The sequence below is a fragment of the Ostrea edulis genome, chromosome 7 (assembly GCF_947568905.1).
Source record: "Ostrea edulis chromosome 7, xbOstEdul1.1, whole genome shotgun sequence".
Taxonomy (NCBI): Eukaryota; Metazoa; Mollusca; class Bivalvia; order Ostreida; family Ostreidae; genus Ostrea; species Ostrea edulis.
In genome coordinates, this window is record NC_079170.1 from 13,976,392 (window position 1) to 13,991,723 (window position 15,332).

A 15,332-nucleotide genomic window follows, 5' to 3' on the forward strand; every position below is an offset into this window, starting at 1 on the left:
ACGAAATGAGTTTAGTGTTACAAAATGCTGAATTCCTTTCAATATGCGAGGCCCTCGTATCATTAGATAAAATATTTTCCGTGTCCCGCCCTGTTGTCCATTTTAGCAACACCCCAAATATATGAAGTTGTCTCTAAACTTACTGTATTTCAATGATTATTTCTACCTGAATTGTAATCATATTATAATCAGTAGCGGCACCCGGCGGCTCCCCTCCACTAAAAGTTTTAAAAGGTAAATCATGGTCTCTTGTTCAGAAAAAAAGAAGATAAAAGAAGCAATATTATTTCCCACACTTAGATAAATAAATGACAAGATCTTTTACTTTATTGAGGTACTTTCATTCGGAGAACTTATATTTCTTATTAAAAATACAACCTTAAAATTTGTGTAATTTTTATAATTTCAAATCATTAAAAATGACTACATAGAAGACGTGTATTACTTTCAATTAAGGAAAAATTATATAGTACCATATTCCCTGGTAGCCCTATACAATCTGATAAATCCAGGAGTCTCTGGGGTCTTCGCCCCCTGGACCCACAGGCAGTTGTTTCGCATGGGTTCAAATCACATGTGTACTCTTTAAGGAGGTACTCTGTATCGTCATAATGGCTGACTTCATTTAAAAACATGGAGGAAAAAATCAATATTAGCAATATATGACTTTTCCTTTTCAAGTTAAATACATACCCAAGTAACTCAGTAAGTTAACATAAAATGAAAAAGAGAAAAATAAAACATACCGATTAGTGAAATGTAGGTCGTAGGTTGGAGTACGGTAGGGGTTTTAATTTTTTTTCAGACTATCTTCTACTTAAACTGTATTTTTTTTTACAAAATAAGGTAAATTTGAATATTTTCAACTTCAAATATTGGTGTACATATCCTCCACATTTCATCTATATCAAATTTCTATGGTGTAGCAAATATCCTTAATAGTAAATTTGAACCCAAGCGATATAATTACCTGTGCCTGGACCCACTGGGGCCTTTGTTTTATGAAGTTGCGCCCCCTAACCTCAATTGCTGGATCCGACCCAATAATATGATACTATATAATTTTTCCATACTTGAAAGTATTCGTACCTAAGCTGTTCAAGATAAAATTAAGATGCTACACGTCTCCTAGCTTTTCAACTTTCTCAGACACCAGCTTCTTCAAACAATTATTGATGCTAACCGATGGACCGCTTGAAATGTATCAGTCAACCCGAAAGATCACATAATAAATATATGTGATAACTTTTACAGGGATCACAGGATGCCCGTCCATACCATTTTTATTACAATTAACGAATTCGGTTTCCTTCTGTTTCGTTATATTTCCTTTTGCTTCGTTTTGGTTTCGTTTCGGCAGGTTTGGTTTGGTTTCGGTAAGTTTCGTTTCAGTAGATTTCGTTTCATTTCCTTTCGCACTTTACAGGTACTCCTCCTCAGCTTATGCAGTAATCTTTATGAAAAATCCAAAGAATCAAAGTACTGATAATACTGATAGACGGTGGCGTGGGTTGGGAAACGCTTAGCTAAGGTGACCTTAATTAAAACAATATATGCCTGAATGAGCAATCAGTAATTGTGATTCATTTTGTGGCGATAATTCAGTAATGGTAAAACAAGATAAACGAGAGTTTGTCGAATAAAAAAGAAGAAACATGTACAGAAAGTTCGAAAATGCAGCTGCAAAAATTGAATTAAGACCTTGCTTTGTAAATGAGTAATTTTTTTTCTCATGAGTGGATAAAGGGAACTTTAAACTAATATATATATATATGCACTGCTTTCCTCTTGCTCTTATTGGAATATATTTCAGAGCTTAGATAATGATCACCTTGCAGAACGGAGAATGGTATTGGAATTGGTACCGTATACGTTTTACATTATGACCCCTGGGTCGAGACCTCTGTTGGTGGACTATTAGTCCCCGAGGGTCTCTACAGCCCAGTAGCTAAGTACTTCGTTACTAGCTTGAAAATACGGATGTATCTTTAATTGCTGTTATAAAATTTAGAAATTCATTTCAAAATTAAGGATCATATCTCCTTCATGCATAGCTCTTATCCTTGGACGAATTTGGCTCCACTTTTTTGGCACGCTGTTTTTGGCTATATTTAGCTCTTAAACTTCATAGTTATTTCGGATTTCAAACATTTCGGTTGAGCATCACTGAAGAGACATTATTTGTCGAAAGGCGCATCTGGTGCATCAAAATTGGTACCGTATAAGTTTTACATACAACCTGTGAATGGGTCAAATCTTTCATATCAATTGTTACGTCGTCCATATAACACTAGTTGTTTTTTTTTTTACTGCGGATTACTCCGTTTACCTGATCAAGATATAGAGCTCACGGTAGGTTTGACCGGTTGACAGGGAATTATTGCTCCTCTTGGGCTCCTGGGCCCACATCTGGCATAACCAGGGGTCCGTGTTTGCCCAACTCTTAATATTATATTGCTTATACGAGTTTTGACATTGATCTGTGTTTGTCAAACTCTTGATTGGTATATTTTATAGGGATTATGAGATTGGTCACTGTTCGTCATCTTCACCTTTTCATTAAAGTATGTGACCTATCCATTTTGAAATAGCCATATGATTCTAGCATGCTGTATCATTAAAAAAAGAATAAATATTAAACTGAGAAGATTATATATATATATATATATTTCTTATTACAGGTCACGAAAATTACCTTTTTCTATTTTATAATATGTTTACTTGATTAGTAGGATTGTATTGTGTACCAGTATGTATAAAATGGACACAATTGTGTCCTCTGTTTCGAAAGACATTTCAAATGAGTTATCCAGCTTGTGCTTAAAATATTGTCATATGGATTTTTAATCTTCAAATTGTTCTTTGTCATGTTATTTCAAAATTGATTATGATAGATTGGTGAAGTTCTCAAAAGCTAACTTAAGGGGGTACTTTATATCGTCATAATGGCTGACTTCCTTTTAAAACATGGATTGAATTATATATATGAGCAATATCTGCCTATTCATTTAAAAAATCATTGCCTAGCTGAGTTGCTCAGTAGGTTAGCACGTTGATTGCTGAACGTTAGATCGCAGGTTCGAGTCCAGCAGGGGTTTTAAATTTTACTCGATTGCTTTCAATTAAAACTGCATTTTTTGACTAAATGAAGTAGATTTGAAAGTTTTCCATATCACAATATTGTTGTACATATCCTCCACTTTTCATCCATATCAAATTTCTCTGTTGTAGCACATCTCCTTAACTATACCTCATATGTTTGAAATAGTTATCATTTTTTTTATAATTCTCATATAACAAAACATTATCGTATATTCTAATTATTGAAGAAACATAATCCTTTTATATCGTTATAACCTGTTTTTGTGAAATTCTGATAATGCTTTACGGAAAACTGCAATTTTCTGACGTTGATAATAGGTATATGTGTGCCAATTGCTAACAACAGATTATAAATAGCTCAACATACGTAATCATTTTTATTTGTTACTAAGATATATTATTTGAAGATTCTCTTCCTAACAAATGTATGATGCAGTATGTCCTCCATGAATTATATCTCTTACTTTTTTTTCCCTTTGTTTGTAGCTATAATATGTATATCTCTTGTATTTTCTTTTTTATTATTCATATCATTTTTGTCGATTCATGAAGACGGACTTACCAATATCTTATATTATTTAATGTACCTCATGTACCACCGATGGATGGTGTGAGTGAAAATAAATCAACTTGAACTTCCACGTTCTTTTACCTAATTTTCAAATATTTGTTTTGCCTAGTTTTGGATGGCATTTCTTTTCTTCCTTTCTTCGTTCCTAGGTTTTGAGAATCTCATGCAGCCAATCATTGAGAATATGATTGAAGAAATCAGTTTTATCAGCAACACATTACTCATTTCCTCTTTATTAGTTCATGCATGTACAGATATTCATTGTAAGCGGGTAAAACAAATCGAGAGGATAAAGGGTTATATATGTAGATAGATAAAGTATTATTGTAGACAAGTGGTTGGTATAGAAGAGACCATCTGTATCTTTCCCACATCGTATTTACATATTTTGTGACAGCTTAGAGTTTGTAACACGAACCAAAAAATAGAAAATCATGTTATTGTTTACCAGATGCCGCGATATAACTCAAGTGCTTATCAGATATCGCTATTAAACAGTGTTTATCAAATATCGCTATATGTGGTGTTTCAGATGTCGCGATATGACTTGGTGTTTATTAGATATCGCAATATGTTGTGTATCAGATGTCGCGATGTGTTGTGTTTATCAGATATCTCGATATTGACTTGGTGTTTATCAGATATCGCTATATGTTGTGTATCAGATGTCGCGATGTGTTGTGTTTCTTAGATGTCTCGATATGACTTGGTGTTTATTAGATATCGCTATATGTAGTTATCAGATATCGTTATATGTTGTGTATCAGATGTCGTGATATGACTTAGTGTTTATCAGATATCGCGGCATGACTTAGGCCCCTAGTTTATTACATGTTGCGGTATGAGATTTTTAAAATCGGTCGCAATGTGATAAACATATAGGCAACAGAAATGGTTGCATGACTTATGAACCACCCTGTATATAGTTTTCATATACTCTCAACCAAGTCTATAATTCTTTACATCAACCTCAACAAAATCAGCAATCCATGTCTACCATATGCAGGTCTTTTTTTTTTTTAAAAACACATCCATACTTCTGAACCTATTTTCCCCATTTCTAACTGATTGGTCAGTTTGATTTGACCCCAATTATATCCGTTCAATGCTTTTCCTCTCTTCTCTTTTCGGCTGCCATTTTATCCAGTTGTTCCTCCATGTAGTCGTCTGCAAAGTCTGTCGTCTGCTGCAAGGCTTTCAAAATCAGGATATCAGTATTCGGCTCCAAACCAGTCTCACTTTCGTAATTTTTGATCGGCATAATATAACCACGTGGTAGTCCCATGATGTCAGACATCTTGTCAATGGCGTCACGGACACCTGAGCTGTAGAACATATTGGCGGTATCTTTGTCTACTTTCGGACACACTTTGTCCATTTTCGTCATGTACACCACTTGAGGTATATCTGTCAAAACAGAATACAAAATGGGATCAAACGAAATGCCTTTGTCAGTTACAGATACAATCAATAATCAACTCGCAATTTTTTTTTTTAAAATCCACATTTCTCTCAAATTATGTATTTCTTTGTAGATGGAGACACTACGCGTGCATTTACACTGATAAATGGAGAGACGACATGTACGAGATCGATCACTGTTCGTTACCTCCACCTTGTCGTGTAGTTCTAAACCAGTTACGTTTCTATCCGAAAGCATGTGTTTCTAACAAAAATTTCATATTCCGGGTTCAAATGATGTGTTTTAAAATAGATTTTTAAATCTTGAAACACGCAGACATTTCAATTCAAGTCTTATTGTTATACAGTGGTGGATCTAAAGGGGGTTAGTTCAATATGTTCATCACCATCCTCCATTTCGACGGTAAAAATCAAACTTGGGACCTCAGGGTCCACGCATAAAAATACCACTCACTTCTCTGATTCATGCGGCCCTGTAATTCCTTCAGTTGTTTTAGGATTTCCTCAGGCATGACGTCAATCGTACTTCCGTCGACAACGAACGCCACGCAGTGAATTTTGTCGCTAAGTTGCGGATTCCGAATGAAGCCAAAAGTCTCTGTTGTAAAAGGTGATGATGGATTAAACTGCAAAAACAAGAGGTCTGTGGGCTACAATGCTAATCAAAATCACCTTACTGTTGACGTTTGAAAGAATGAAGACGTCAAATATTCAGAGCAATATTAATTAATCTAACACATTTAAATACGGTATACATAGTTTTGTATTGTATTCGTCACAATCAATATTTTATGATTCGAAGTATGTCATGGTTTGATTAAAACTTATACCAAAATAAAAACGAGGTGGAAAATACACATAATGTACTATTGAAAAACTTTAAACCTAAATAAAATTTAAACCAGCATGAATTTTCTCAATCTTCTGAACAATTTTGGCAAGGACTTATTTTCTTGTCGAAATGTAATAAATCACATCAGCTTGTAGAGGGCCTGACAGTGATTTGGTGCAAAAATTCGCTTATCTTTGAAAACTCGTTATGTATACATTTTTTTCAAAAATAAAAGCATATCACTCTAAATGTTGGCGGTGGACTTCATGCTCGTTACAAAGATAAATCACACTGGAATCTTCTTCACACATCATAGCTATAACGTGGGATTATCTATTTATGACATTGGAAATGTATATTGCTTTTAGCATAATTTCACTGAAACAAAGCTGTTCCTTAATAGCTAGCTACCTCGGATATTTCACCATTTACGGTGAGGTTCACATTAGCAAATTTTGAAAAACAAATTCCCACCCCGTATGTTTACATATGTATGTACGCGTAACTTGTAATATGTCCGACGAGTTAATCGCCTTGTATTGGTGTAGTTCCCGTCAATGGTGAAATGTCCGAGGTAGCTAGCTATAATGGAACGTTAACAGCTTTGTGTCAGTGAAATTATGCTGAAAGCAATATACATGTCCAATGTCATCAACTCAAACACATTATCAGTACTATCTAAATATTTATTTTTACGCGAGATACTTTGCGTCATCAATACCCCCACCCCGAGCAAATTTACTAAAAGCACGTACATGTATGTTAAGTAAAAATAATCCGTCTCATGGTAGTGTTCATACAGTTATACCTGGTGCCTGTCCGGCACGTTTCCGTCCAGTATGTAGCCGATCTCCTGGGCTTCTATCTTATACTCCTCCTCAAATCCACGAGTGTCGCACAGGCGAATCTTCAGGTTCTGCCCAGTGTTATGGTCCTTCATGGTGTACTTTCGGAACTTCAAAGAAAATCAGACTGTCCAGAACGTGTTAAAGAGGTATGCTACACCAGAGAAATTTGATATGGATGAACAGTGGAGGATATGTACAACAATATTTTGAAATTGAGAACTTTCAAATTTACTTTATTTAGGCAAAAATGTAGTTTTAGTACAAAGCAATCTGCTAAATAATTAAAACAACTAGCTACTGGACTCGAATCAGCGATCTACAGTTTAGCAGGCGACGTACTAACCAACTGAGCTACTCAGCTAAGTGATGATTATGAAAATGAATTGACAAATATTGCTGATATCTATAGTTTCATCTGTTTTAAAAGGAAGTCAGCCATTATGACTATGTAGAGTACCCCCTTAATAAAAAAAATAGGGCTAATTTTGAGGATATATTAAGTAGCCCCAATTTTATTGCTAAAATTAGAAATTTTATAACTATATTAGGGTAATTTTAGACATCTAAATGGACTTACGTTTGCAAATTTGACGTATGAAACGGAGCGGATCAGAAACTCGCGAGAAAAATTCACCCGAGTATCATAGCCCATACAGGGAGTCTCATATTTGAATTTAAGTCTCAATATGAAGTCCTTTGTACACATGTTTATGATCTTTCAAAATATGCACACAATTCCTATTCATATAAATAATTTTGACATCCCCCGACTCTCCTCCAAATCCACTGAATTACAGATGCCATTACCGACAACTCTCCTCCAAAACCACTGAATTACAGATGCCATTACCGACAACTCTCCTCCAAAACCACTGAATTACAGATGCCATTACCGACAACTCTCCTCCAAATCCACTGAATTACAGATGCCATTACCGACAACTCTCATCCAAAACCACTGAATTACAGATGCCATTACCGACAACTCTCCTCCAAAACCACTGAATTACAGATGCCATTACCGACAACTCTTCTCCAAATCCACTGAATTACAGATGCCATTACCGGTATCATACATTGCATTCAATATATCCCCCATGACTATAAAAGTAGAGAGGAACTTATTTTGTATAAGTTTTATTATGTGGTCATATTGGCCCTGCCCTAAGGCCTGGACCTTTGACCCAGGGAGTTCACAATTTAGTGAAGAGATTCATGAACATCATCATAATAATGCATTTAGTCTTTATATATAATAAGGCTGTATAGAGTTTGAATCTTACCACGGTTGTAAGGCTGTGTTCGAAGCTCCCACAGCGGGCCTTACTGGTGATCTTGCCGCGGAAGATCGAGTTGACAGAGTTGAAGAAACTAGATTTCCCCGCACCTATCTGACCAATCAGAAGAATGTTTGCTGCAGACACATTAGTCTCGCTATTAGGTTTGTAATCTACAACTGCTTCCTTTAGTTGCTGTAACGTCTTTGAAAAAATAATAGTTAACGATGTAAAATGTAATACAGTTTGATGCTTTGTTCGTTGCCCCTCCCCCACCCCTTCCCCTTCCTACAGACTCTACAGAGTAACATGTTGTATACGTAATAATGAGAGTATTATTTTATCATATTATGACAATATTTATATGATCTAATACATGTACAGTACCTCCCTACACCACTTGTGAGATGTGATTTGTAAGAAAGAATACAGATGTACCTCACAACCACCAACGTCGGTTGGATGAAATGGTGAAGATAACGAGCAGTGACTATCTCATAACTCCTATAAGGAATTAAGAAAATGAGAGTTGGGCAAACACGGATCCCTGGATATACCAGACGTGGGATCTGGTGCCTAGAAGGAGTAAGTATTCCCTGTCGACCGGTCACACATCAATTCGATGTATAGTGGTCTCATAACTTAAGCTCATTCAAAGTCATCAATCATCACAAATGTACTTTTTAAGATATGAAATATATATTATTAGCCCAGTTTGAAATTTGATGTGGCGTAGTGACAGACGAAGGACAGAGCGACTGAACAAATATTCTACCATGTTTCATGTCCTGTCGCGACACCAGCAGATATATAACTAAGTGATGGTCAAAACCTTGTTTAAAGGTTTAAAGTGGTAAATCAAATTCCTGCACGGAGAATATATTTACAAATTAGACAGAGTACTTATTAACTATTAAATTTTTTAACCTTACAATTTGTTAATAGATGCAAGTTACACAGAAAGTGTACCTCCGTGTTGAACTCCGGAAACTTCCTCCACGGTTTGTCCAGAAGTACAGAATTTCCCACTTTTACCGCAGACCTGATCGGGTTTGGCGAATCTTAAAACATAATCAAAATAATTGAATGTCTTGAGTAACTGATTTACAGCTGGACAGTGGTACACATGCGCGTGCACGTACAATGTAAGCATAGGATACGACTGATGTCAGCGTAAACTATTTGTTTCCTTTTATTCTCTGACAGTAGAGGATTTCGTTTTCTCTAAATAGCTATAATGTACATGTACCAGGATTGTGCAAAAATCAATAAGATCTGATTATAATGGGTCCGTTTGATGTTGTATGCTTGATATGTTTATCTTCTGCTTTTAAATTGTTTACAATTCATGCGTTTACCATTTACTTGTATATATTGAAAACTACGCATGCTTAAATGCATCCAAGCAATTACTAATTATTATATATGCTGATAAGTATTCAAACGATTACTAATTGTATATTTACGTTTATAAGTATTCAAGCGATTACTAATTATGTAGTTATGTTAATGAGTATATATGTGTAATTACTAAATATGTATTTGTAACCGTCATGTATTTTAATGAAAACACACTGGTGGTTCGGGTTCTTAAAGTTCTTTATTATATCCTAATTTTGGAGGATGATCTAAGAATATATAAAATAATTAAGTACTCTCACTCTATCATTCACACTTTTAGTTATATTAAAATAATGATTTCAAAATATTTATAAATTAATGTAATAGATAAATATTTACCAATAGAGTAAATTCAAACTCTTACCGTAAACTCGGAAGGATAGAAACTGTAGTAAAACTTAATTTCTTTGATATGACGATATACATAACTAATATGGTCACTAAGTCCGGGTATGAGTGTTGCTGGGTTAGGCTTTTGGAATTGGCACCTAAACCAGTAATGCAACTCACGTGATACTCGCACCCATACACAAACCGTATTGACCTTTCACACTTCTTTCTCTGCCAATCAGCGTTCATCCCGATGAATATGAATGAAATGAAACGACTTACGATGAAATGAGTAACGTAATGAAATTATATTAGTATGTTAAACATGAATTATTTCATCCTTTGACCCCCCCCCCCTCCTCTTAGTGAAAATGTCTCCTGACATTTCTAAGACCAGAACTCATGATCAGGACTGTAATAAAATTCAATTCAATATTAATATTGATAATGATACCAATGCAACTGATCTGGAAAGGAATCCTCTTCTGTAAAAAAGAAGATCAAATAACAGAAGCTGCAACATGTAAATACTCATGGCCGCAACATGCAAGATAATCAGTTTTAGTGCACATTGTTATGTCATAAATAAAATTAAATCATATACTGTTCTGAAAAAATATATCATTCATCCATTTAAATTAAGCTAATGTCCTAACTAATCACATGAATAAGTACGAAATATCCTAAAACTATCTCGACTGTTTCATCCTGTGACATTCTCCCCTAAGCAAACCATACTTTCGCAGTTTGTTCATCTACAACCCACTCTCCATATCTGTCTGGAGGTTTTCGTACGCGATCTGAGCGACGGATTTGTGGACTGAATGTAGACCGGCTCAATTCACTATTTCTTGACGGATTATTTATATTTACATTCGAATAATCTGCAAAAGAATTTTGTGTTAGAGCTATTCTGAAGTTCAACAGAAGAAAATGTTTCTTGCTGTAGTGAGGGTCTACTATCGTCAACACTAAAAGTATATATTGTCCCTTAATCATCTGATCTCACATGTTCACTTGAACTATTGAAACAAGTATTGTGATTAACACCTGAAGTGTTTAAGACATCTCTATTCGTAGATGATACGGGTTTGGAAACAAATATAATTTGATCCCTCTCTGAATCACTTGATTCCGAGTCGCTATCGGTACTGAGGAGTCAAGTCAACTCGTACCCAGGTCAACTCGTACCCAATAGGTCAACTCGTACCCAAAAAGTAAAAGTCCCAAGAATCTGGTTACGAGTTGACTCCTCCTCTTCAATTGATGACAACTCGTACCTAAGCGATATGTCACTTATATGCGCATAGATATATTGCATTATGGGCAGATTCTTGGGTACGAGATGACTTTTGCCTTTTTGGGTACGAGTTGACCTATGGGTACGAGTTGACCTGGGTACGAGTCGGTCAGGGTACGAGTTGACTAGAAATCGGTACTGATACTCCCGCTTTGTTGTTTCTTATCTGTTGTATTCCTAGTGTACTTACTTCGCTTGGAAACAGATTTGGGGATTTCTGAAGTGTAATCATCACCTGAAAGACACATAAAGGGTAATAATAAATTTCTGTGTAAAAACCTAAGATTTACCTTTGCCAGATGATTTTTGAACTTTGTACACAGGAATATCGTCATTTGGAATGTCTAAGGCGACAAAGGGATCTTTTTCCCATTTGTCTGATAGTTTACGTTTCCCTTTCTTTGCTTAAAGTCTAACCAAGAACCTGACGGTTACATATGTATGCTTATGAGTATTCAAACAATTAATAATTATATATTTATGTTAATGAGTATCTATGTAATTACAGATTATGTATGTATGCTGATGAGTATTTAAGAAATGACTACTCGTGTATTGTTGTTGATGAGTATTCAAAAAATCACTATATACATATCCACATTTAAATGTAATTGTATTTTCATACTTATGTGTGTTCAAAATTAATCATATTCATTTCTATATTCAATTATGTTTATATGTAATTTGGTCCGTGGGGATCCGGGCTCGATACCGGAAAACTCATCGAACGACAACTCGCCGAAGGGTATAACTCATCAAAAGTCACTAATCGAAAGTAAAACTCGCACAACAAGTCATGGAAAAGAATTTCATTTTTCGATGAGTTATTTTTCGATGAATTGTCATAGACGCATCCGGGCTAGAATAAGTCCTCAGTATCCCTTGCTTGTCGTAAGAGCCGACTAAATGAGACGGTCCTTCGAATGAGATCTCAAAACCGAGGTCCCGTGTCACAGCAGATGTGGCACGATAAAGATCCCTCCCAGCTCAAAGGCCGTAAGCGCCGAGCATAGCGCCAAATTTTGCAATCATTCACCGGCAATGGTTATGTCTCCATACGAGTGAAAAATTATCGGAAGAGACGTTAAACAATATACCATCAATCAAATATGTATGTAATTTTCTTTATATGCATTCATTTATGGTAACATGTAATTTTCTTTATAAATCATGAATTTATTTATGCTTATATGTACATGTAATTATATCCATCTTGTCCTAAAAACGTTGATGCAGTGTTTTCCATTCATTTCATTTGAACAGGCCCATTTAGAATTGTAACAGGCCAGGGGGGGGGGGTATGGAAATTTTGGAAAATTAGACGCAAAATCCTGCATTCTGAGGCATTTCAGGGGGCAAAATGACCCTTGTTCATATGCCACTTTTTAACCTACATTTTTAAATATATACCAAAGGGTTGAACATTTTTACCTCAGACAAGTTAGTCACAGTGGTGTTAAATACACACCTTTGCGATGTTTTGACTGGAAGAAATCATGTAATGTATTCGTTCGACGCTTCATTATTTTTCACTGCCATGTGCTTCTCACGCGCAAGGTGAGAGTTTAAAATATCGTCCAATTAAAATCGCCGTTTCAAAAAGCTCTCGATAAAAACATAAACAAGGAAGAAATATGAAAGATATTTATAGCCAACCAATTGCTACCGCATACATTCTTTGCAAAGATCGATCGTGTAAATCAACATCACTGAAATTGACAACATATTATTTTTTGATTTTTTACATTTGAACCGGCCAGAAAATCGTTTGAAACGGTCAATTTGGCCGGCGGCCGGTTCTTAGGGAAAACACTGTGATGGATTTCATGAAAGTAATGATGAATATTTAAAACATCTTCATTGTATCCACATTATTGTCAGATGTAATAAATCAAGGGAAGCATTTATCAAGCTATAAAATATTGTGCTCAAACCTATTGTATGGTATCAGTAAAACATCAATAAAAGTAAAATGAAATTACCAAACAAAAACTAGAAATCAACAAGAAAATACTTGTGTCATAGTCTTTAAGAGGTTTGATTTCGATTCTTTTATATTCCAGGATACAGTGTTTTTACAGTGATATGTAACACCCCACCCCAACAAAAGGAAAAAAACGAACTAAAAAAAATGTGGATGTACATGTTGCAGGTATACTCAGATATCAATCCGCGCGTAAAACCAGTCCAAGCTTCTGTTTAAGGATGTATGCTACACCAGAGAAATTTGATGTAGATGAAAAGTGGAGGATATGTACAACAATATTTTGAAGTTGAAAATTTTCAAAAATACCATATTTTGTCAAAAATTACAGTTTTAGTAGAAGGTAATCTGAAGAAAAAAATTTAAAACCCATGCTGGACTCGAACCTGCGACCTACAGTTCAGCAGTCTGTATTCTAACCTACTGAGCTACTCTGCTATGCATTTAAATGAAAAAGGAAAAGTCAAACATTGTTGATATCGATTTTTTCATCCATGTTTTTAAAGGAAGTCAGCCATTATGACGATGTAGAGTACTACCTTAAAACAAGATATATGATCTGCTCTAATATTCCGATTATCGACATCAGAATATTGGAGCGGATCAAAGATCTGATGAACAACATTAGAATAGTGAGCGGATCAAAGATCTAATTAGCGGTATTTTAATATTGGAGCGGATCAAAGATATGGTTTTAAGTAGATTGAGCTTCACGTCAATCAGATATGCTGATTTACATATTAGTACACACATTTAGACTTCAGTTAACAATGTTCCATCATGTTCAGATAAAATGGTATCATTATAAATGTACTGGACGTTCATGCTCTCACATACACCTCTGTCAACGTATCGAGAGTTTTACGAGATTTTTGTAAAAGGGCACGTTTGTTCGAATAAAGTATGCTTTCGACTTGAGTTACAAAAATATACGTAATGAATAAATATTGAGCAGATGTCAAGTCTTTTTGTGACACAGGAAGCATTGATTTGGGTTGAAACACGGAAATTAGGTTGTTATATTACACCAGGCATATACATGTACATGAAGAATGAATAGTAATGGTAAACAACACTACAAATAATTGCTTGCCCTACATTTTCCTGATATTCCATAAAGTAGTTCTTAGTTTTGTTAGTCATAAAAAGTGGATTTACATGTCGAATAACATTGCTTATTTTGAGACGTTGACAGAGGTGTATGCGAGAACAAGGAACGACAACTCTGGGTAGATATTTATACTTTGTTATTCTACAAATCACACTATTGAAACGACTCCTCCATCTTGATTACTAAAACTAGTTTAAATGTAACAAATTCAGGTTACACTGAGGGACATTTTGGAAATAATTTGACTTGCAACATAGGCATGTTGTGTCTCATTTAAAAAAAAATTAAAACTATACACTGTGAAAAATGAAATTCAAATAATTTGACTTACGATACATTAATTAATCTTTATAGAATATATCATGTGTAGGAGGATTTGACAGACATGAAATTATAATATTCATCCATCAAGTCTAAAGTACTGTGGGAGAGCATAGCGCGTTGTTGTGGGAAGGGAAACAACTCGCAAATTCAGTTCATTAAAAATTTGTGCAGTATAGTTTCTCCGCTTACTTGTTCAATGTCGTGCTTCATAACTTTCTTTTTAAAATCTAATTCACCAGTTTTATATTTCTTTCAGTTTGAGGTATATACCTATCATCTTTATCAACATCACAGACAAAGGCTTAGATTCGCCTTTCAAATAGAAATAATCTAAACTGGCATGCAGTATGTGAAAGAGGTATAAATTACTTTAAATTTCAAATGAATGAAACTTACTTTTCAGAAATTGGCTTTTGTCCATCTTGCATGAAAATCTCAAGTTCTGTTCAGGGAGTGCTGTTTGACGAAAGGACGTACTGCGTTTCGATTTCTAATGATGTGAGTGAGTTTCTAAGACGCAGTTCACTCTGCTGGGTCTATTTAGCGAGGTCATGTGACCAATACCTCTGGGTCACTCAACCTGAACAGAAGCCTGTTCAGCAGAGCGAGCGCTCGCTTCTGAACGTTAGAGCTCACGATCGCTCGCGAACTTGCTCCAAATGTAGTTCGCCTTGGAATTCAAAAAGGCGTCTAATGTGTTGATAAGTGGATCTTTCATTTTATTTTTGACGAAAGCTGCCTGCTAATAGTTCTGTATATTCCGGTATGACGAATTTGAATAGGTATGAACTTTACTTGCGTCTTACAGTTGACAGGAAAAGACAAGGACT

At 35.2% G+C, this 15,332-nt stretch overlaps 1 protein-coding gene across 4 annotated transcripts; it reads right to left on the reverse strand.

The window, feature by feature from the left end:
* Window positions 1-3,890: 3,890 nt before the first annotated feature.
* Window positions 3,891-15,034, reverse strand: LOC125655931 (interferon-induced protein 44-like). Of its 4 annotated transcripts, none has more exons than XM_056143412.1 (7): window positions 14,899-15,034; window positions 11,274-11,318; window positions 9,022-9,113; window positions 8,059-8,166; window positions 6,736-6,882; window positions 5,550-5,721; window positions 3,891-5,080 (listed from the first exon to the last, which is right to left on the reverse strand). In XM_056143412.1, the coding sequence occupies exons 1-7, from the start codon at window positions 14,921-14,923 to the stop codon at window positions 4,776-4,778; spliced, it is 894 nt and encodes a 297-aa protein (XP_055999387.1). In that variant the 5' UTR covers window positions 14,924-15,034; the 3' UTR covers window positions 3,891-4,775. The 4 variants fall into 4 exon arrangements, with proteins under 4 accessions (XP_055999387.1, XP_055999386.1, XP_048742427.2 ...); XM_056143411.1 differs by having other exon boundaries at window positions 8,059-8,256; XM_048886470.2 differs by lacking the exon at window positions 11,274-11,318.
* Between the last annotated feature and the right edge of the window lie 298 nt (window positions 15,035-15,332).

Bases quoted from the DNA above. Each gene is read 5' to 3' on its own strand.
- LOC125655931 (XM_056143411.1), bottom strand. From the start codon at position 14,923: ATGGACAAAAGCCAATTTCTGAAAA. The intron at 6,883-8,058 runs GTAAGATTCAAA...TTTTCTTTGAAG, and splicing joins AACACAGCCTTACAACCGTG to TTCCGAAAGTACACCATGAA. The intron at 5,081-5,549 runs GTGAGTGGTATT...CTGTTTTGACAG, and splicing joins GGGCCGCATGAATCAGAGAA to ATATACCTCAAGTGGTGTAC.